The sequence below is a fragment of the Silene latifolia genome, chromosome X (assembly GCF_048544455.1).
Source record: "Silene latifolia isolate original U9 population chromosome X, ASM4854445v1, whole genome shotgun sequence".
In the NCBI taxonomy this organism is placed as follows: domain Eukaryota; kingdom Viridiplantae; phylum Streptophyta; class Magnoliopsida; order Caryophyllales; family Caryophyllaceae; genus Silene; species Silene latifolia.
This window is the reverse complement of record NC_133537.1, coordinates 336,891,362-336,915,445: the sequence shown is the minus strand read 5'-3', so window position 1 is coordinate 336,915,445 and position 24,084 is coordinate 336,891,362. Positions and strand designations below refer to the sequence as shown.

Below are 24,084 nucleotides of genomic sequence, written 5' to 3'. Positions count from 1 at the left end.
AGGATCAACCCTGACCAACCATGACAGGTTAGCGGTCTAATTATCGGGTTGGTCACTGACCTGCTTAAATGGCCACTTCTAGTTACCATAGAAATTGTTCATGCAAATTTATGCAATATTTTGCGTTTTGTTTTGCAGAAGTTGACTAGATGGACAAATAATATCACTCTCCGATTGAAAATAAACTTTTCCGCTCAAAGGTTGAGTTACTCGATGACGCAAACATCGCGTGGATGATTTGGATCATAATATGGCCACATCAGAAACAAATGTTATCAGATTCAAATACAAATTTATATATCCTATAATGATCCAATCTTGCGCTATCGAAATTATTAACTTCAAATTCAGATCGTGTGAAACTAGATCCTTCGCATTTGTTACCTAATTAAGAAAATTACATTATTATTATTATAATTAAGAAAATCACTAAATAAAATATAAATCAGGTTATAAAAAACGAAAAATGCTTACTTTTATCTGCAATAACAAAAATACTCCAAACTCTCTCTATCCGAACCTCAAATTTTCGATATCCAAATTAGAATCCAAATCCCGAACCCGAACCCGAACCCGAACCTGAACAATCTTAACTCAAATTCTCCAAGTTCACCAACACTTAAACCAACAACAAAATAAAGTTTAAGTAACTCCGTTACTATGTCCTCCATATGACTTCTCCTGTTCTCCACTCTATACGCCAACACCTTTTTTTCTTAATCATTTCAAACTAAATAAACACATCAACACATCATAGATCTGTTCCCATTTTTTTGGGCTTACAAATCATCTTACTTTCCTCTAATCTGGGTGTTATTTTTTGTTTGTTTGCCCAGATTATTTTAATTCAACCCCTTTGATTTTGATGAAATAAATAAAAAAAGCTCTTTTTTTGGGTTTTTCTTTGATTTTACTAAGATGGGTTCCAAGAAAAAATCTGGGAATTCGTCTAATTCTTCTGCTGAACGAAATGGTTCGATTTCAGGTTTGTTTCATTTATTTATTTATTTAGTTGGTCTATCTTGAAACGCGCATATCCGTCTTAAAGTTTAAAACGGTTGATGAGACATTCTACTTTTTGACCCATCTATCTAAATGACCCGTCTTATGTTTAAGATGTATTTGCGCGTCTTAAACAAGAATTTGTGTGTTTTTATTTAGTTGTTAAAGTTGGGTAGTTTTGATTCTGTTAAGATTGTTGATCTTTGTGTGAGATATTGACTGTATAGCTAATTTGATATTAATGCTGAACTGGGTTTGGATTAGATTGATTAATTATGTTGATTTTAGCTCAAATTTGTGTGTTTGTTTGATGTTGTGAGATAAAGATTGGAACTTTAAGTTTGTTTTTGTGTGAAGATTAGGTTTTATTGATGTATCAAGCTTGTAGTGTGTAGGTTTTAATTCGTGTGGTGATTCTATGTGAGCGGTATTTTAATCAAAGGGAAATAAATGATTGAGACGGAGGTAGTATTGATACGGAGTACTTATATACTAAAATTGTGGTGTTTAGTGGTTAGTTAGTTGACTTGTTCGTCTTGGAATTCGGAACCTTTTAATGATTGTTTGATATGGGATCGATTGGGAAATGGTTTTACTCGACATTTTGTACCATGCTGGAAGAGGATGGTTGTTTCAAACTGAATTAGGTTCGAGTTTTTGATGCACTCTATATATGAAATAGGACAGTACTTAAAGATTGAATGATTGGTTATCTGCTATTGATGTATTTCTTCGTTTTGTTTTGATCTTTGAAGAACTGTTTAAGTGATATATGGCTCTGATATGGTGCATTCAGGAATTCGTGAGAAGCATCAGCAGGAGCTTGAGTGTTTGACGTTGACTACACAACCTTTCAGAACATTTAAGCTTTTTGTTTTTGCAATATATGATTATGTGAAGCAGTCGGTTAGATATCTCTTGGGAAAAGGTGGTTGGCTTTTAGTTTTGGGTATCTTAGTTGCGATTGGTGGAGTTTTCTTGGCGACTATTGAAGGTTCTCATGAGAAGGTATATTATTCTTGTCACAATATTGAGTTCCTCCATCGTATGCTGTAATACATTTTTGATAGATTAACTATGCCTTGTTTGGATACAAAAAATAGAGGGAAAGGGAGGGGAGGGGAAAAGAGGGAAGGAAAAGGGAGGGAAGGGGAGGGGGAATGGATGGAGGGAGTTTTCTCTGCAAATCTTTTCTTTGTTGGAGGGGAAATAATTTGCCTTGTCGGAGGGAAATGGAGGGTCGTCCGTTTTCCATCCCCTCCAAATCCTTCCACCCGCATTTTGCTAACCAAGCAAAGGAAACTACTTTCTTCCAAATCACTCTTCCCACTTTCCGTCCAAATTTTCCTATCCAGACAAACGGTAAAAGAATGTCTATTCCTACACCTTAATTTTTCTATACCTACTTTGTTCCAAAATGCTGCCTATTGTTGACTTCTATGTCAAATCCACACGGTTCTTGCTTAAAACATGTTCGATGACATATCCATGTTTGAGTTTCAGTTGTCGAACATGGGTATATGAGGCAATATATGGGGGATAATAGTTTGGTATCTATAATCATTGGTTAAGTGATTAGTTTGGTGTTTCTTGCAGCATTTTCAAGAGGTTCTTCTGTACCTTGAGTTTGCATTATGGTGGACAGCCCTTGGTGTTGCATCATCCATTGGTCTTGGTAAGTATTTATGATATGATTTTGGTCGGTAATCATATTGGGCATGTTCAATGTATGGGCCACATTCTGATTAGTTCGAAATATTTGCTAGCTCATTGATAATGTCTCACTCTTGTAGGTTAGGATCTGACTCTCAGTTGTTTAGCTATTGTAGTTTCTTGCATTATTAGCTTGTCCATGAAAGTTGTATATCATTTTCACGCTTTGCTCAAACCCTTCCAAAATCGGATAACATGTCGTCTGTGCAAAGTCTGTCAACTAGTTCTGAAATAGAAAAGAAATAGGCGGTGTACACTTGGACCCTTGTCAGACTTTGTTTTCAGGACGATTGTAGTATTGTACTGCGTTTACTAACACACCCGTTTTTTTTTTATTTGGTGTCCCGCTTCACCATTATTTATTTATTCTTCTCTCCTTTATTGCACTTTTTTACCAACCACTTTCTTATAGATTTTACTTGGTTCATTCCGGATCCTTAATTCTATTTCCGTTTTTAAAAATCGTTCTAATCTTTTCTTTCGATTTAAATTTCAAGTTTTTATAAAAGAAATCCGGAATTCGATTTTAAAACCCCTAAGTTTACCTTGACTTTCCATTACATTTTCGTTCTTCCCTTTTGTTTTTCATCTTTTTTTATTCGCATTTTGTGGCGTGCGTTCACCCATGGACGGTTCGAAAGGATGATTCATGTCAGCCGACCCCAAATCATTTTGCTCTGATGTTGTTGTTGTTGTTGTTGTTGTTGTCCCGCTTCACCATTAACATTGATATTTTTCTCCTTTTGTCATTTGGCTTAATGATATTCTCTTCATGGTTATCATCAGGATCTGGGCTGCATACGTTTGTTCTATACTTGGGACCTCATATTGCTCTCTTCACCATAAAGGCAATGCAATGTGGTCGAGTTGACTTGAAAATTGCTCCATATGATACAATCCAGCTGAAACGAGGCCCTTCATGGCTTGATAAAGACTGCTCTGAATTTGGACCTTCATTGTATAAGTCTAGCTATGGTTCACGGGTTCCTCTTAGCAGCATCTTGCCTCAAGTTCAGTTAGAAGCTATTTTGTGGGGTATTGGTACAGCATTGGGCGAACTTCCACCATATTTTATTTCAAGGGCAGGTAAACTTCTTTCGTTGGGAGTTCTACTTAAAAAGCATATCTTTGTGCATGCATGGTAGTTCAATGTTGGATGATTCGGATATTTTATGTTGAACGGGCACTATTATTTTCAAATTTCTTAGGTTTTATGTGATGGAGTTTACTTGTTGTCATGGTTCACAAAAGCTTTTAATCACTCTTTTCTGGGGTGTACCCTCTTTACCAATTACCAACAACAAGCGCCAAGTTTGATTTAATATTTCTCAAGTATCCTGAAAAGTGATTGCCATCGTATCGGGTAGAATAGTTTGTCGGATACCATAAGAAACTGTTGCGCATGTGTGGCTTTAAGGGTATGCCCATATTGGGGATAATCAATTGAAAAGTGTATAGTGCGCTGGAGGGTGGTAAGGAGGATGAAAAGAAGGAGGGGAATTAGTTTCCGCTATTAGGGGCCCTCTCCCACATATGGGCATCTATTACCTTACCTTAGCCCTATTCCCGATTTACCATTCGTCTATTTATTGTCAATTTTTATACTCTGGAAAACAGTTAATCATAGAGTAAATAATTACTTGCAGCAAGCTTATCTGGAAGTAAATTGGACCCTGTGGAGGATCTCGATGCTTCTTCTACTGAAAATAAAGGAGCCATCGGCAGGCGTTTGAAGAAAATGGAGACGTGGCTCTTATCACATTCACAGTATCTGAACTTCTGGGCCATTTTGCTGCTTGCTTCAGTGAGTTTACATAGTGCTCGATTAGAATCTTTTATTATCTGCCACATCTATTTCTGAATGGACCCTTCGGGGTCCATATAAGGTGGCTTGTGGCCATTCCTTGATTTCGCCATTTCTCATTTTGGACCGATTGTTCGGAATTTTTACCATGCTTGTTTTGGGTAAATTTAAGCTCCTGAATTGACAAGAGCTCCCTGAGAAAGCAAGAATGATGACTTTGTGAGAAGAAGGTAGTTTAGGACTTTAAGCTTAATTCTATATGTTCCTTGATTTCTTCCCCTCCATAATTCTACGTTCCTTGATTTCGTTCCCAAAACTAAATTGATTCAGAAATTTGCTTGTATAAGTGGCTACTTCAGCTGTTAGATTACTCGTAGTAGTAACTCTTTCTGTCAAATATTGTATGTATATCTGACGATCACTGCTGTATATCTCCAGATTCCAAATCCATTATTTGATCTAGCTGGTATTATGTGTGGTCAATTTGGGATACCATTTTGGCAATTTTTCTTTGCGACGTTATTCGGAAAGGCGATCATAAAGACGCATATTCAGGTCAGTATATGACATATCTCTTACCTACGCCACAAAAGTACAAGCCTTGGCTTTCATCTGTTGGTTTGTGCTAATTTCAGTCCAATCTTTGTTAATACGTTCTTTTCCTGTACAGACCGTTTTCATTATATCAGTATGCAACAATCAGCTGCTAGATTGGGTGGAGAATGAATTGATTTGGGTGCTTAGCCATATACCTGGAGTCGCATCTGTGCTGCCTAAGTTGATTGCTAAACTGCATGATGCCAAAGACAAATATCTTGTAGCTGCTCCACCAGTGTCTACCAACGCCCAGGTACGGGATTACTTCGTCTATTCATAATTCATATCAGTAAATCATTACTGCAAAACTTTTTATGTCTACTTGCTATGTAGCATGTCTACATGCAGTGGTGGAGCGAGGGGGGCTAGCAGGGGCGGTTATCCCTGCTAAAGTTGAAAATTTTGAAATTTTTAGTTACAATTTTCTAATTTTTTCGAGGCCCCCTTGTAATATTACTCTTTCGCCCCCGCTGACTTAAAATCCTGCCTCCGCCACTGTCTACATGACACTCAATTCAACACCTACATCGATCCTTCTTTTGGACCAAAAAAAAATCACCGAAAAGCGTGTTTACGGATGGGACTTGGGAGTGATGGGAGGGGTCCTGGACTGATTTTAATCTGTCAGACCCAGCACTTAATGATAGCGGTCGGACCTTGCGTATTATGGTGAATTTAGGCCTATTTGATCTGCATTGCTCTTTGCTATCTCGAGCCACGTCACACTTTGACGTGCACACGCTTGTTCCACATAGGGGTGTTAACGAGCCGAGCCGAGCCCGAGCTTGGCCTTGCTCGGGTTGTGCTCAAGAACCAAAACTCGAGCTCAAGCCGATCTCGAGCTTACCCGAGCTTGAAAAAAGTGTGCTCGTTATAAAGCTTGCGAGCTTTAACGGGAGCTCGAGCCCAAATCGAGCCTATATAAAATTGTTTTTATTTTTATTTTTTTCTTTCGATATTTTCAATAACAAAGCTCGAAAGTTATATGTAAAAATATTTGGCAAATCAGCGAGACATTTGATATGTGTGATACAAAGATATAATCATTGTAAAATATTTTTATAAAATATGAGCAATATCTTAACTAATCACAGAAGTTCGAGCCGCTCGCGAGCTTTTCGAGTCGAGCCAGCGTTTGCTCGGCTTGACTCGTTAAGCTCTCGAGCCGAGCTTTGACCGAGCCGATCTCGAGTTGCTCGCGAACTGTCTCATCTCATTAACAACCCTTCCACACGTGTACTTCAGTCTGTTAAACTTATCCTTAATCTAAGGTCTTCTGTATGTTGCGCGATTACGCATTTTTTCAGGTAAAAAAATGGGGCCTTTCATTTTCTACAATATGGAACACCGTCGTATGGCTTGTTCTCTTGAACTTCTTCTTCAAGATTGTGAATTCAACTGCTCAGAATTTCCTTAAAAAGCAACAAGAGAAAGAACTGACCACATTGACAAAGAAATCACAGGTATCAAAGCGCTGATTCGTTTTATTAAACTTGTTGACGAATCTCAGGACAAATTAATCCACAAACCTCTTTTCCTTACGTTTTGCCCTCATTACGACATCAAGTATCGACAGTTGTCTATTATTGTCGTCGTGCTTTGAAATTCATCCTCCGAAAGCTTGCCTGATTAGATGCTCTGTATAGACATAGGAATAGAGGCTGGCAAAAGGAGACGTAGCCGGTTACTATCCGTATACTTTGTTTTTCTACTTGTTAACCATAACTCGGGCTAATGTTTGTAAGTTGTAACAATACAACTATGAATATTGGGAAATTGTCGCGATTCTTTCATAATACAAGAGACAAAGAAGTTCCTTGTGTTATATTTCATGCTGGAATTGCATCTTGTTCTTTTTACTGTTACCTGTGACGGCCCTATATACAAGAACAGTTCCTTCGCTCATACCAACCTATTTAGTAGCATTTTTAGCATTTGGTCCGCCATTCTTGTGATGTCGAAACATAATGTAGGACGACTTCAATTTCTAGAATATCCTTTAATGAGTAACGACTGAACTTGGTGAATCGAAAGTACATACTATAACCGATATGGATCATTCATGATGTGTATCGGGTTTATTAGTCAAGTAAATCGTACTAGTTTGTCCGAAACAATAAGTCTTCCGATGAGAACATGAGAGCCGTGAGTGCTGACTGCTGTCTGTTACCCCAAATAAGTAAACATGTCCAGAATATAGAGTATATAGGCGGTAAGCATGGTTGACTTTTTTTTTGGGTTGACTAGCGTAGAGATACGACATTTTGGTCATTAATTTGTTAGGAAAGAGGTGGTTAATTGGGCAGGCTGGCCTGGCGTGGTGGCTTTCCAGCCAGGCTCATGGGCTAAATTAGTTTTGTCCGGCCCATCTTAACTAGGGATGTCAGTAGAGCGAGTATAAGTAAATTTTACACCGCACCCGTCCCAATTAGAATGGGGGATGGTAGAGCTCCAGTGGGTAGTGGGTGGTGGGGCAGGTATTGGTACGAAAGTTCCACCCGCCATGGGTGGTGAGTGGTGACTTGTGACTTGTGAGACAGGAGTAGATTTTCTGTCAGACCCACCACCCAAGTCACGCCCACTTTCTTACCAATTTAAAAATTGATTTCATTACGACTATTTATAAAATTTTTGTTGAAAATCATAAACTATGATAAGATAAGCTTTTGGAAATTCGTAGTAATTGTATTGAAAAAATTAAAATAAAATATCGACGAAAATAGTGATCTAGCTGGTTAGAGGGAAAATATGGCGGGCACAGTTTAGATTTTCATCTGGTGGGACGGTGGGGCGAGTATGGGATGAATGAATGTGTTTTGTTTGGTGGGTACGGGGGAAGCCTACATCCACCACCACCTCGTGTTGCCTCGATGTCAACCTTAATCATGACCGTTAATTTATATCTGGTAAAATAAAAATGTATAGCGGGTTAAATTAAAGGATAAATGGGGTAATTACAATTTTTGATTTCCACTTGGTGAGGGGGGCAAGGGTTTGGAAACTTAGACCCGACATTGTTTGGTGGGTAGTGGGTACCTGAGCGGGTCGTGGAGTTTATATCCACCGCTGCCTCAATCTAATGACATCCCTAATTTTGGCTACTAGCCGGTTCAAGGTCAACCCAACTTGACCCACCTTCGCACTCACGGGCCCATTTTGAGGGCCAGGTGGGCTAGTCCCGGCCCAAGGTCAAGTCTATCTATGGTCTATGGATAGCTTATATTTGGTGAATAAAATGTCGGTTCTTAAGGATACACTTATGTACTTATCCTACTCCATTATCTTAGGGGTCCGATGATAGCAAAATGGTGCATTTATTGCATGGGGAAAGTAATGAATATACACTATTTGAAATATGAACGGAGTATGACAAAATTGACATGAAAGATAGCAACTACGTACTGTACTAGTGATTTTACCTTAAAAAAAAGTGAAATGATGCACGAGAAATATGAGGGTTTGTTTTAAAACACTTGTTAACAATTGGAACAAGATAGATATAGATAAGATCGGTGAGATGGAAAGTTGTAATTCTGTACTAACTTTCACGGGAAATCCAAATGTAACCACTTCCTCGGATGTTCTGTATCATTCCCCGTAATTGTATTACGTCATCTTCGCTTTGGCAAGTCTGACCCGACCCGAGCGACCCGACCCGAACCCGAGCAAACCCGACCCGATCCGACCCGAAAATATTGCGACCCGAAACCGACCCGACCTGACCCGATGATGACCCGTAACCCGACATGACCCGATTATCAGTGACCCGAACCCGACCCGACCCGATATTGACCCGACCCGATGTTGACCCGATTAAATTGATGAACCGATAGTTATTAAGCTTAATTTTGATCAAAATGAAAGTGATTTTGTGTTTAGATTGATATGTTTAACTTAGTAATAAAGTAATTAAACTAAATTATAGGTTAAAAACTATATTTAATGGTAAAAAATTGTAGTAATGCGATTAAGTTACCAGACCCGATAATGACCCGACCCAAACCCGACCTGACCCGATACATCATTTGACCCGAAATGACCCGACCCGATAACGACCCGAACCCAACCCGACTCGACCCGAAAGGGTGTGCTGACCCGATATGACCCGAACCCGATATGACCCGACCCGACGTGACCCGACCCAAACCCGACCCGACTGACCCGATTGCCACCTCTATACGTACTCATAAAGTTGGTACAAGTGCGACTGAATTTCTAAAGATGATCTTAAAACGGTTGTAAAACGGGTTAAATACTACAGTAGCATTCTGTGTAGATAAATCAACAAAATTTTCGTCATTTTGACATTAGGTTTTCTGTACCATTTATCTATTTCGCCCGTTTAACTAATTTATCCCGTAAGTCCTAATTGATTAATTAATGGGGCTAATCAATGTTGTTAGGATCGGGATTCTACTTTGAATCGATGGGGAGGGTAGGATCGAATCGGCAGAATCGGATCGTAGAATCGTAAGATTCTACAAATTCACTAAATATAGTTTTTAATTTGGTAAAAATATATAATTGAAGATTAAAACACTTATTTATACACAAAATATTGATAGAAAATGAGTTTTAGTATCATTTCATGAATCAATTTACGCAAATTACATGAAATTAGGATTTTACGATATCATTATATAAAAATATATTTTAATATGGTTACTATGGATTCAGATCGTTGGATCGTAAGATCGTAGAATTGTATTATGATCCTACCTCTAGAAAATTTCAAATAGATAGAATCGTAAGATTCTACAATCATAATAGAATCGTAGGATTCGGGATCGGTCAAACGTTTTTGGATCGTAAAATCGTAGAATCATAGGATCGAATCGGGATTCTGACAACAATGGGGCTAATATGTTGAAGCTAAGACATTAGTTGAAATAAATGGAAAACTACTAAAAGGGAACTAATTACCAAAAAAAATCCAAAGAAAATGTGGAGTTTAGATAACTACAAATATTGTTGAAGACGTTTTTCATACACAAATAGGATTATACATCCAGTTGTACTATAAACATGGTACAACCAAGTATAAGAATCCGAACTTATGTGTATTCTTTCTGAGCTAATTTAAAGTTCATGTTTTTAATGTTTAAATTGATGAACTCAATATTTTCTAATAAAGCACATATTCTTTAATACAAAGCTCGAATACTTTGACACAAAGCTCAGATTCTACACGATACAACATATACAACTGGTTGTATAGTTAATGAATTGTTTTTCATACGTGTTATTTTGTGATTTATAAAACCAAGAAAAAATCATTTTTGTTTGCTTGATTCCGACATCTTATCATAAAATTTCTATGAATGATGCACTCGTCCCTGTTGAATTAATATGATTATATCAATTACCGTTTCGCTAGATGACAAGGAAACTCGTAGCCGTTATCTAAGTTGTGCCCTGATTTAGTCATAACTAACTACCTCTACTAAATTATTCTTGGTGAGCCTTGAATTTAAAAGGTGTGAAAATTCACCAAATTTTAGCTGTTAAACTTAACCATGAACAAGTTGATCTACTTTACTGAACTAAACAATAAATAAATTTAAAAATAGGAAGCCGACGAATCGACGATCACGTGTTTTAAGTTGCCTGATAATATCTATTAAAATCCGTATTTCCTTTATCAAGTGGAATCCACCGATAAACACAAGATTGTAGTACATCTTATAAATACAACATCATACAAGTATTCTCATTTTGATTGTCAAAAAAAAAAAGTATTCATTTTACCAAAAAATACAAAGATACATATATTCGATTATTCGTACCCGTTTAACAAGGCTTCTTCAAATAGCCGCGGTTGGAATCTCATAAAAGGATATTGGCCTTTCCACAAAGAAAGAAAAAAAAAAAGATGACTACAACCAAATTTCACTTTAACTTTTGTTATACGCGACTACGTGAGTATAACTTTATGCCGGAATTAATGTTGTCAGGATCGGGATTCTACTTTGGATCGATGGGAAGGGTAGGATCGAATCGGTAGAATCAGATCGTAGAATCGCAAGATTCCGATTCTACAAAATCACTAAATATAATTTTTTATTTGGTAAGAACATATAATTGAAAATTAAAACACTTATTTATTAATATTTATTCATAAAATATTGGTAATTAATGATTTTAGTGTCATTGTATGAATGTGTTTCTACAACTTACACGAAATTTGAGTTTACGGTGTCATTATATAAAAATATATATTAATTTTTTTATTATGGAATCGGATCGCAGGATCGTAAAATCGTAGGATCGTGTTATAATCTCATCTCTAGAAATTTTCAAATTAACAGGATCGTAAGATTCTACAACTATGATGGAATCGTAGGATCCAGGATCGGTCAAACATTTTTGGATAGTAAAATCGTAGAATCGTTGGATCGAATCGCGATTCTGACAACAATGCCCGGAATGTATTATTTAAGATTTCGTAAGTATACCATTATATTCGTACCTTATTACCGAGTATATTTGAGAAAATTTGATTACATGTTACTATACGTATTTACTCATGATGGGGCATATTCTGCACCGCTGACCAAGTCAACACACTGAGCAAGGTCAAAGATATCCACAGCAAGTCAACGACTTAGACAGCCTAGCCGATGCAACCCGGTGACTGTCACACTGGTCTCGCATGATGATGACACTGCCGTAGGGGACACATCCGCGTACTCATATCCAAGACCCCTCGGCGGCGAGTCAACATTGTCCGCCGGCCTGCCATAGGTCCCTCGGCCGAAGGGTAGATCAGTCTTTCCACCTGCTAGCCACTTGGCCACTTGGCCACTACGTGACAAAAGGTGAAAGTCTATAAATACTCCACAACCTTCATTGAGGAAAGGATCTCACAATTATAACCTAAATACACTATTCATCTGGTAATATCTCCCTTCTCTCTCTACAATATATACCTAGCCAAGTTACACGGACTTGATCCTTTAAAGTTTTCGACTTGAGCGTCGGAGTGAGTACGCTTGGCACACGCCCAAGCCCTCGGTTCGTTCATTGTTGCAGGGGAGGCCGCGAGGGACGATAGAAGCAAGAAGGATTCAACTCAAGACATCATACTACAAGCCACGGGTGGTAACTAATCACTGCTCTGGAATTATACCCGGAACAATTGGCGCCGTCTGTGGGAAAAGACACTAGAAGCTAGTCACATTCATTCCCAAAAAAAAAAAAAAAACAACAAAAACCCACCCAAAAAGCTAAGAAAATGTCGAAACAAAGAAGAGGTGTTCGTATGGAATCGACGAGCCCCTCCACCCGGATGATACCTTCAACAATTCTGAGTCGAGCGAGCCCACCACCGGCGGAGTAATCCAACCGGAGTTCGGGATGCCGATAATACCAGATACGCGCATTGCCCGACCAACCAGTCACCATCATGGGACATGTGGTTGACATAGCAAAAGCGAAAATGGTCCTGGACCTAATTAGCAATGCGTCTGCTCACACTGTCACACCGACAAGAGCGGCGGAAACCACCCAGAAACCGGGGCCCAAAACGTGACTCGAGAAATCGAACGGAGCACTAGGAGAGGTTGACCCGGTCAAGACGGGGAGCCCAAAGTGGGCGCGGTGGACCTAAGTCCTTCCCGCACTCGCGGAAGGACAGCGTCCCCGCCACACGAACGAGGCATACCCCAAAGGAGCCAGAGGAGTCCGACTCAGCAGAGTTGGAGAAGGAGTCATAGTCGAAGAAGGAGCCCCTCCCGCTACGAGGGGAGAAGCCAGGAGAGGGATGCGAGGAGCCGATCGCCACGTGTCATTCAACACGTGGTCGGCAACCCTCAACGCCTACGTCCTAGAAGTCCGGTGCCAAACAAGCTAAAAGCGCCACCCCTATCATACAAGGGGGATAGCGATCCGGCCGACCACGCGGAGGCTTTCGAGTCTTACATGTCGGTATGGGAGCAACCCGACGAGGTGCAGTGCCGAATTTTCCCAACAACTCGCATGGGATGGCTCGAGCTGGTACAAAGGGCTTCCCGATGGCTCGGTGTACTACTACGCCGACCTAAAGGGCGCTTTCCTAACCCGGTACTCTGCTGATAAGAGAAGGGCCGTAGAGACCTCCGACCTCCTAACTATCGAGACGGGAGGGGGCGAGTCTCTCCGGCTACGTGAAGAGGTTTGATGGAAAGGTCCCAGATTCGAGAAATTAATCCCGAGTGGCGGCCTTCGCGGCGATGATGAAGGGCCTCCCGAGGGGAGCCTTAAAGAACGAGCTCATCAAGAGCGGAGGCCTAGGCTGGGACGCCGCCAGGAAGCTGGCCGACCAGGCCATCAAGGTAGAAGACTATCACAAGACCTGGGTAGATCCCAGCGAAGCCGAGCACTCAGAAAAGAGGAGTCACCGGCAGGACAGCCAGGACGAAGAACGCCGCGACAACAACGGTTCGCGGTCCGACGGAAAACGCCGTGAGAATAACAGATCACGGTCGGACAGATCCGACCGGAGGCAAGACTCGGTGGGCGCCGGGTGGAATTCGGGAACGTACCACCGGAGGCGGTGCAGTGAAAAAACCCCCTCGTCGTATCGCCGCCGAGGTCTTCGCCCGAGCAAAAACGAGGGCGAGAAGTGGGAGAGACCCCCAAGCCAAAAAGTGACGGTGACACGAGCCTGTGAGTACCACGGCCACACCGGCCATTTAACCAACGATCGCCGCCATCCGAAGAATGCCATAGAGGAACCGATCAGGAAGGAAGCCTCGGCAAGTACGTCGCAAAGGCCGAAGACCGACGCGGTTCGGATAAAAAGTCCGTTTTCGAACGGATAGGAGTGATTCACGTTGTCATCGGGGGCAACGAGAACGGAGGGTCCGCTCATGGGCACAAACGACACCTAAACGAGCTATATCAGGCCATCAACTTTGTGCCCAACTCAGGGATCCCCTCCGCAAGCATCCCCGACATGACTATTGGAAGAAAGGACTACGAAGGGGTCATCGCCCCTCACAGCGACCCGCTCGTAGTCAATTTAGACATATCCAACCACCTGGTCAAGAGGTGCACGATTGACACAGCGCATACACGAACATCATGTTTAGAGAATGCTTCCTCGGCCTCGGCCTGAAGATCAAAGACTTAAGCCCCTGCACCAACCCGCTATACTGACTTTTCGGGGCCTACTGGTACCAGGGTCAATTAGGCTCCGGTGAGATTCGGCGAAAAGACGTCGCCCAAGAACGTCTAGCCGAGTTTGTGGTCATCGACGGCTCGTCCGCGTACAACGTCCTCATAGGCCGGGTCACCCTAAGCGAGGCCAACGCGGTGATGTCCATCGGGCCCTAACACCGATGTACGTCTCGGACCGGGGAGGCGCATAAGCTCGTCTCCAAAGACGAGAAGGATGAGGTGATCAACGTCCGGATAGCTGCTGAGGATGCAACATGCGGTCCCTCAAAGAGGCGAGAAAGTCCGAAAAAGGGAAGAGTCCGTCCTTGCAGCAGGAGGACGACCAAATGGATGCAACTAGGGGCTGACTGAGGAAGTGCGCCTGTAATGAGCCGGTAGGGCATCGGTAATCTCGTAAGAATTTATGTAGCCGCGGAGGTGTCCAAAATATCTGTGGACACCCCAACGCATGTTTTCACCTAATGAGAAACCATCAAGCCTTCGATCAAAGCGAAATTTTCCCATCGATTACCTATCAAGATACCGACGCCGGCTCACACTTTGTCATACCGACAAGAGCGGCGATCGTTGCGAAGACATTAGCGCCGTCGCAGATCACCCCAAGTAGTAGACGCCACGGCTAGATCACCCCAAGAGGTAGACTCCGTCGCAGATCACTCCAAGTGGTAGACGCCACGTAACACGCTATCAAGATACCGACGCCGGCTCACACTGTCATACCGACAAGAGCGGCAGTCGTTGCGAAGACATTAGCGCCGTCGCAGTCACCCCAAGTAGTAGACGCCACGGCAGTCACCCCAAGAGGTAGACTCCGTCGCAGTCACTCCAAGTGGTAGACGCCACGTAACACGCTATCAAGATACCGACGCCGGCCACATCGTCATACCGACAAGAGCGGCATCGTTGCTATGAAGACATTAGCGCGTCGCAGTCACCCCAAGTAGTAGACGCCACGGCAGTCACCCCAAGAGGTAGACTCCGTCGCAGTCACTCCAAGTGGTAGACGCCACGTAACACGCTATCAAGATACCGACGCCGCTCACACTGTCATACCGACAAGAGCGGCATCGTTGCGAAGACATTAGCGTCGTAGTCACCCCAAGTAGTAGACGCCACTAGCCACCCCAAGAGGTAGACTCCGTCGCATCACTCCAAGTGGTAGACGCCACGTAACACGCTATCAAGATACCGACGCCGGCTCACACTGTCATACCGACAAGAGCGGCGGTCGTTGCGAAGACATTAGCGCCGTCGCAGTCACCCCAAGTAGTAGACGCCACGGCAATCACCCCAAGAGGTAGACGTCGTCGCAGTCACTCCAAGTGGTAGACGCCACGTAACACGCTATCAAGATACCGACGCCGGCTCACACTGTCATACCGACAAGAGCTAGTCGTTGCATGAAGACATTAGCGCGCCGTCGCAGTCACCCCAAGTAGTAGACGCACACAGCCACCCCAAGAGGTAGACTCCGTCGCAGTCACTCCAAGTGGTAGACGCCACGTAACACGCTATCAAGATACCGACGCCGGCTCACACTGTCATACCGACAAGAGCGGCAGTCGTTGCGAAGAAATACAGCGCCGTCGCAGTCACCCCAAGTAGTAGACGCCACTAGCGATCACCCCAAGAGGTAGACTCGTCGCAGCTCACTCCAAGTGGTAGACGCCACGTAACACGCTATCAAGATACCGACGCGCCACACGTCATACCGACAAGAGCGGCGATCGTTGCGAAGACATTAGCGCCGTCGCAGTCACCCCAAGTAGTAGACGCCACTAGCCACCCCAAGAGGTAGACTCGTCGCAGATCACTCCAAGTGGTAGACGCCACGTAACACGCTATCAAGATACCGACGCCGGCTCACACTGTCATACCGACAAGAGCGGCAGTCGTTGCGAAGAACTACAGCGCCGTCGCAGTCACCCCAAGTAGTAGACGCCACGGCGGTCACCCCAAGAGGTAGACGCCGTCGCAGTCACTCCAAGTGGTAGACGCCACGTAACACGCTATTAAGAACCAACGCCGGCTTCCCCGGTCAATCCAACAAGAGCCATCGCACATCACACTCGCAAAAACATTCAAAGTGTCGTGGAAGCGTTGAAACACAGTTGAGATACGTACTCAAAAACGGCCCCGGCCAAGCCGAGGCGAAAACAAGAAGGGCGCTCAATTAAGAATACAGGAAGACAACTCTGATAGAGATGAGATGAAGACCACGGCCAGGCCGCAGGCGAAAGAAACGAATTGTTATTAGAAGATAAGTTACAAGATTTACAAGTGAGAAGAATACAGACGACGGTCGTCCCCGCGGGGATAATCCGAGACACAACCTACTAAAAGTTGTACAAAAAGCAAAGGCTACTGATTATACCAAGAGATAGCGGGAAGGAAGAGTGAGTAGTTGGCCCACGGACAACCGAAATCGATCGGTTGTAAACTTGTTCTCATCAAGCAAAGACATGTTAGTGAGGAGTGAAACAGATCTGCTTTGTGAACTTGCTCTCTTAGGCCTGCCTTCGCCGCCATCGATATCGGCGGCCGCATCTTTGATGGGCAACCCAAGCAGCTTCTCTCGGCGGCCTCGGCCTTGGCCTCGGCATCCTCATTGCCCTCATCCTTTCGGCCTCCTCCTTAGCCACTCTAGCCCTCTCAGCAAGAGCCGCTTTCTCCGCGGCCGCCTCCCCCTCCATCTTCGCTTTCGCCGCCTCTTTGGCCGCCTCCACCGCGGCTTCCTCCTTAGCCGCGACTCTGTCATCAAGCAGCACGTCGAACCTGTCCCACGGGAAGGAGCCATCAAGAGGGAAAAGCTCCCTGATAACTTCCCTGGCAGCATCTTCGGCCAAGTCCCGGAACTCGGCGCACAGTTTGGGGAGCATGACGGTTTGGAGCATATCGACGTCCGCCTCCTTTTGCTTGATGATGGCCTCTTTGCCACGAATCGGCTCGGCACTGGGCCTTAAACATGCCCCTGTATTGATCCTTCATTGGAGAGAGGTCGGCACGCTTCTGAGCAAGGCTACATTCCTCCAGCAGCTTCGCAGCTTCGGTTGCCGCAGCCTCGGCCTTAGCTCTCTCAGCAAGGACCTCCTTTTCGGCGTCCTCCCGGAGCTTTCGCTCAGCCAAGAGCGCCTTCTCAGCATCTCCCCTGAGCTTCTGCTCATTATGGAGACTCAGCTTCGCCGACGCAGCCACCTGCTTAGTGGCATTACACTCGGAAACAGCTCGAGCAATGACCCTCTCCTGCTCCTTGAGGCGAGCCCCGGTGGCCACGTTCCACCTCGCCAGCTCCCTAATCAGCTTTGTGCCTTCCTCTATAAGCTGGGAGACGGAAGCCTTCTGGGGGGGAGGAACGGCAGTGGTACTTTGGCCACCAGCCTGCGGCTGGGAGAAGGAAACCTTCTGGGATGAAGAAGTGACGGCGGCGCCCTGATCGCGAGCCTGCGCAGAGAAGCCCACCGCCTGCCGCCCAACGTGAGCGATGGCCGACTGCGGCTGATCTGCAAAAATTCAATTAAAGCATCAGCATCAACTGACTTATCAGGAACACCTAATGGCACGGCTAAGTTTAGACCACAGGATAGACGGATACCATGTCTGGCCTTCTTGGCCGGAGAAGGCACTTCCTTGCCCGGCAGCAGGCCGTCCTTTTCCTCCTACGAGATAAGGGGAGATCCCTCTCGCATCGAGTCCCCCTCATCAGGAATATCAACAATCTCCACCTTCTTAGGGGAGAGGACGGGAGTTGAAACCGGTTTCGACGCCGTCTTCCGCGTCCGACGCACTACGCCGCTAATCACCCGGGCCTGCGCCTCCTCCTTGCTCAAGCCCTTCAGCCGCTGTTCCATGAGGTCATTCGGCGACATCCTGCGATCATGGGCCAGAGCCTTGGGATGCAAGTTAGCAACGGTTTTGTCTTTATGCAGCCCCATTCTCCGAAGAAGATCCTCAGATAGGTCCGGTCCAAGTGGTCCGCAAAAGAAACAAAGAATCAAGAAGAGGAAATAAATCGATGTCCGAGAAAACAGGAGCATTGAGAGCGGTGACGGGCCTCACACCGACCCCACTCACCTGCGCCAGGGGGCCGGTATGAGGCCGACGTAGCAAAGTGGCTCATCCCGGAGAATGATCTGCGTCGGGGAATCCATCTTTCGGCACCCCACTCTTGTCCACCTCGAAGAGCCTCATCGCCAACCTCTCATCCTCCTTCGGATGGACCTGCTGGCATCCATTTTCGAGATGTTTCCGGGTGACCCATCCGTCATGCTCCGCCCTAGTCTCACACCGCAAGTTAACCTGGTCTTTGGAAGGAGCGGGCGTGGATAGTCGTCCGGTACCTTAACGTACACCCACCGACCCCGCCATTCCTTGCTAGAAGAGAGTTTGTCAACAGAGACGTAACCTTGCTCCGTTCGCACGCTGTACCACCCGACACGGCCAGAGATTGATGGTTTCAGATAATGAAGTCGACGGAATAAATTCACCGTCGGAGCCTCTCCCTTGAAGAGACAAAGCCGATTTAAACCGATTATGGTTCTCATGGCCAACGGGTGCGGTTGGGCAACGGCAACGTTCATGGCCTTAATTATGGCCATAACATACCCATTCAGGGGAAACCGGAGACCATACTCCAAATGCCGCATGTACACACGGTGTGGCTCGGCGGAGGACAACAGATTTGACCGACCCTCCCGGGGATGACAATTTCGTATCCACTACCGAAGAAAAAATGGCCCTCGAAAAGTTTCTCACCGGAACAATCGGCAAGCTTATGGGACCAAACACGGTCAAGGCGAACCTTACAGGCGTCACCGTGATCCATGACGATCGCCTCTCATTAGGACGAGGCCTTTCCTCCTCCTCACCAAAATCATCACCAAAATCACCACAAGAATCTTCATCCTCCCATTCCTCCGAATCCGAGGATCAACCTCTCGGAGAAGGAGACCTAGGACCCTCCGACACGGGCCCACTAGGTCCAAAGATCGGCAGAAGACATGTTCACAAACAAATTACTAACAAAGAAAAGAAAAATTCGTTTGTTTACCTTCAAAGGAAAAAGTGCTAGCCGGATCAAAAACTCTGAAGATTGGAAGAAAAAAAGAAGCCCTTCACTTGAGCAAAGATGAAATTTTGAAGAAAATTTGAGAAAATGAAATTAGTGACCAAAATCACGGAAAATCGCCCTATTTATAGGGAAAAAGCCCATAATAAAAGGCCAATCGAGCCACGACCCATGAAGCAACAAACCAATCAACGAGCAAACACGTGTCGAGCATGCAACCACGGAATGTCAATCGTCGCAACAGTTAAACGTCAATCAATGCAACAGTGACCAAGCGTCTTCAACACGCCCGTTCACATCCCTTCAACTATTCATTTTCCTCAACAAATTCCTAGGTATCCGGTCTCCGCCGCCACCGATCAACCAAGCTAGGAAGCAGGTACGGGGCAATCAAAATCAACCTAAGCACTCTCGGCCTTGGTCACGGCCGGCGTCATATTCTTTTCCACATCGAGTGCCCTTTACGCATCCATGTGGAGGGGGGATATGGTATACGGCACGGCCTAGGATATGGTATACGGCACGGCCTAGCAAGAGCCACGCCGATGCACAAGAAGAAGCCGTCGAGAAAATTTCTAAAAATTACTTGTGCGAGAATACATGCTCAACGTACACCGGAGCCCATACCACGGCATAGACTACGCGGGGGCAAATTGATGGGGCATATTCGCACCGCCGACCAAGTCAACACACCGAGCAAGGTCAAAGATATCCACAAAGAAGTCAACGACTTAGACGGCCCTAGCCGATGCAACCAAATGACTGTCACTGGTCTCGGCATGACTGCCCGGTAGGGACACACATCCGCGTACTCATATCCAAGACCCCTCGGCGGCGAGTCAACATTGTCCGCCGGCCTGCCATAGGTCCCTCGGCCGAAGGGTAGATCAGTCTTTCCACCTGCTAGCCACTTGGCCACTTGGCCACTACGTGACAAAAGGTGAAAGTCTATAAATACTCCACAACCTTCATTGAGGAAAGGATCTCACAATTATAACCTAAATACACTATTCATCTGGTAATATCTCCCTTCTCTCTCTACAATATATACCTAGCCAAGTTACACAGCTTGATCCTTTAAAGTTTACTGACTTGAGCGTCGGAGTGAGTACGCTTGGCACACGCCCAAGCCCTCAGTTCGTTCATTGTTGCAGGGGAGGCCGCGAGGGACGATAGAAGCAAGAAGGATTCAACTCAAGACATCATACTACAAGCCACGGGTGGTAACTAATCACTGCTCTGGAATTATACCCGGAACAACTCAAAAAGCACAAATAGGATTATACATCCAGTTGTATATAGAGCATTGTACAACCAAGGTATAAGAATCCGAGCTTATATGTATTTTTTTCTGAGCTAATTTATAGTTCATATTTTTAATGTATAAATGGATGAGTTCAGATACTTTCTAATAAAGCTCATAGTCTTTAACATAAAGCTCGGATACTTTATTACAAAGCTCAGATTCTATACCGTACAACTGGTACAACTGGTTGTATAATCCATGAATTGCTCAAAAAGTCAACGTAACAAGTTAACTGAGAGACCTGAACAAGGAAGGAAAATAAAAGATCAAAACCGGAATAAAAAAACAATTATTATTGCCTAAACATTGTTTTAAACTATTAAGACGGTCTTATATATTATTACGACTTTACTAAGTAATATAGCTTCTTATGTAGTTTTGGATAGATGTACCAAAAAGGTGCATCCTAATTCCTAAATGTAAGTTCCAAAACCTATGCATGAACCCTACAAACCTAGCCACATGCACACTAAAACAAGAATGAATTCTTAATTCTCCTGAAAAGGTATAAACTAACGTAATTAAGTAGCTTCATTTCCGCCATTAGAGTGTCACAACTCATAATCTTAAGTATGGTTGTTACTTAGAGCCCCTCCCACTTTGTATATATATACTCGTACATGCATGTTACGATGTTACTCGTAAAACCGTCCAACAACTACAATATCACATGCCGGGAATTTGGCGCAACAACGTAACTCGCTGTCCTTGTACTTTATCCCTAAACTAATACGACGATGTGTCATGCAAATTATAAGGATTTTTGCTAACTGTCGGCGCTATATTAGGTACGTATACTATTATTATTGAGCTTATTAGCACATTTATTATAGGTTTTGTCAACGCTATTAATTAACCACTATCAACCCTTGATTAAGATGGAAGAAACATACAAAATTAATATAGCCTACCTAATGAAGCTATACGTGTTTTTAAAACTCGAGTCGAGGAATCGAGTATCAGCGTTAGTTTAGGGTTTAACGAGTTTCAAACCTAAAATAAGCTTTGTGAACCTTAATAGCCCTACTTAGCTCTGCCACTGGTTTTATGTATCTTAGCTCAGAATTTAAGTTCATAATTTCTTATTGAATGGTTTATAAACAGAGTCGCGGTGATACAGACATATATTTTAAAATCGGAAATCCAATAAAAAAAAAAGGATATTTATGTTATAAATATGAACACATTAATTTATTTTCAACTTGGGCACTAATAAAATCTCCCCATGCATGTTTAATTTTCTTCGACAATTGAAAGATATTATATTCCCTAATGAATTGGCCATTTTGTTGCACAATACATTGACTTATTTTTATGAGAGGTGCACAAATGCGCAATGTTTGATCAGATAATTATGAGGCCAAAATTACGTGCGAAAGCCGCAAGGTTGAACCATTGACATTTCATAATATTCTAATTTCTAAAGTTATTTCAATTGTTTACAAGTGACGAGTCCAGCTCCCCTAATAATAAAAGTTATACCTTTTCCCACTTGAAAGCTATTTCGGTCCAAAATTAAGACACTTTTATTTTTCTTTTTTAGGGAGCTTAAGAAAAGATTCTTATAGCCAACGTCATGTAATTTGTTAGCAAGGTGTGAAATTGACTTTTCTTTAGCACAATGGTTAAACGTCGATTGGATTAGAATTGTATATTTTAGAGTCGAATATATTTTAATATCTTAATATCGAGTTGGTTGATTTAAATGGTAACGGGTAACTGGTAATGGGTTACATCTTTCATGACAAATTATATGGTTTGTTTCCAACTTTTGTAAATTAAGAAACCGGTTGTGAGAAGGGTCAAACCATCAAGGTCCCGTTTGTTCGGACTTAATTTTATTTTTTTATAAGTTTAGTTCAGATCTAATTAGTTCAATTAAATTTAGAGGGTTTTGAAATGTCAAAATGAACTATTTGTAAAATAATTTATAAAATAAAATTTAATCTATCCATCATAAAACCGAACAGGAGTATAATTTACGTAATTGACCAATTGTCTATGATCGATATAAATCGGTTATCAGCTTCGTCTTAACCGGTTTAACTATGACATAAGATTAGGACAAATGAGCTAGCTAGTTAGTTAGCCAAGTTCTCCACTTCTCTGTTCACATTTTTGTTTGCAAATTATCCATCATTGTCATGAGATATTATATTGGAATTATTCCATATTGTACAAGCTAAGTACATATTAAATTATTGCCACTAATAAGAATAATGTGTGTGTACAATTTAGTTTATAATCAATTTTTCCATGATCAAATGACAGCATTATTACTATAGATACGGAGTATCATTTTAATTTGTTTGTATTTGTATATTTCAACTAATCGTTGAAGGCCGGCTAAGAACCTGTGCTCCATGATTGCATGCGGTAATGATTAATAATACCAATTTATTCTTATAGTTGGAATGGTTTCATCGTGGCATTATTGTAACGGTTCATTTAGGTTTTTACCTCCAATTATTATGATAGACGTAACATTACATATACATTTATTTCAGCTTCTTACACCAATGTACTCTAATATCTTTCCGGTGATAGACAATCTCCTTCAAATCCAACCCCTGATCAATTGTTTAGAGCTAAGAACCCTTTAACCCCTAACCAGTTACCACTTGTCACGCAATCAACTTTGGTGACATTATATAAAAGGATAACGAGTATATAATACAGAGTAACTAAACTAGGAATAATCACTTATTTACAATATTTACATTTGACAAATAAGGATATTCTTTTTAACAAGGAAAAAAGGTGTGCTTTTCTAAACTCACGGTCATTTTAAATTTTATATCGCTCATACAGAGTATATTAATTATCAATCATAGAAAAATAATCAACTTTTTATCGATGATTTCATGTAAGTGAGTAACTCTGGACTTTTATTTCGTAACGTTGTCACGACCCTACAAATTTCAAAAAGGAGAGTAGTAAAAATATTGTTAACCGAGTATCTCTTAAAACGACATTATCCATTTTAAGCTTAAGACGTATCAAATACTCCACATATTAAAGTTGATAGTTTAACAATCCAAAAACAATATGTTTATCTTATATACATAAGTGATATGATATTTAACTTGTTTTAAATTTAAGACGGATAATGCTGTCTTAAACGAGAATTTGTGAATTAGTTAAACCAAAGTTGATGGTTTAAGAAGCAAAACCCAACCAAAAGACAAATTACAAATTTACAACAATAAGCAATATGTTGACCACCTTATAAGCCGCCGAGGAAGACTAAAAAAAACTTACAATACCCTTAAAAGTCAAAGTCAACACACAAAATAAACACGTGTAAAGATCTAAATGGTGGATCCCACAATAATATCCATCCACATCTTTACTCATCACACTCCCATAACTTTATGAATTTTATTTTACTTTTTTCTTTATCCACCCTTTTATTATAAATACACTACCTTTGGACCC

General features: G+C 42.7%; 1 protein-coding gene across 1 annotated transcript; it reads left to right on the top strand.

Moving 5' to 3' along the window:
* The first annotated feature begins 625 nt into the window (after positions 1 to 625).
* LOC141619104 (vacuole membrane protein KMS1-like) lies at positions 626 to 6,941 on the top strand. Its single transcript, XM_074436131.1, has 8 exons — positions 626 to 985; positions 1,799 to 2,010; positions 2,599 to 2,677; positions 3,502 to 3,801; positions 4,362 to 4,519; positions 4,958 to 5,074; positions 5,190 to 5,369; positions 6,424 to 6,941. Exons 1-8 carry the CDS (start codon positions 919 to 921, stop codon positions 6,592 to 6,594), a joined length of 1,284 nt encoding a protein of 427 aa, XP_074292232.1. The 5' UTR covers positions 626 to 918; the 3' UTR covers positions 6,595 to 6,941.
* The last annotated feature ends 17,143 nt before the right edge of the window (positions 6,942 to 24,084 follow it).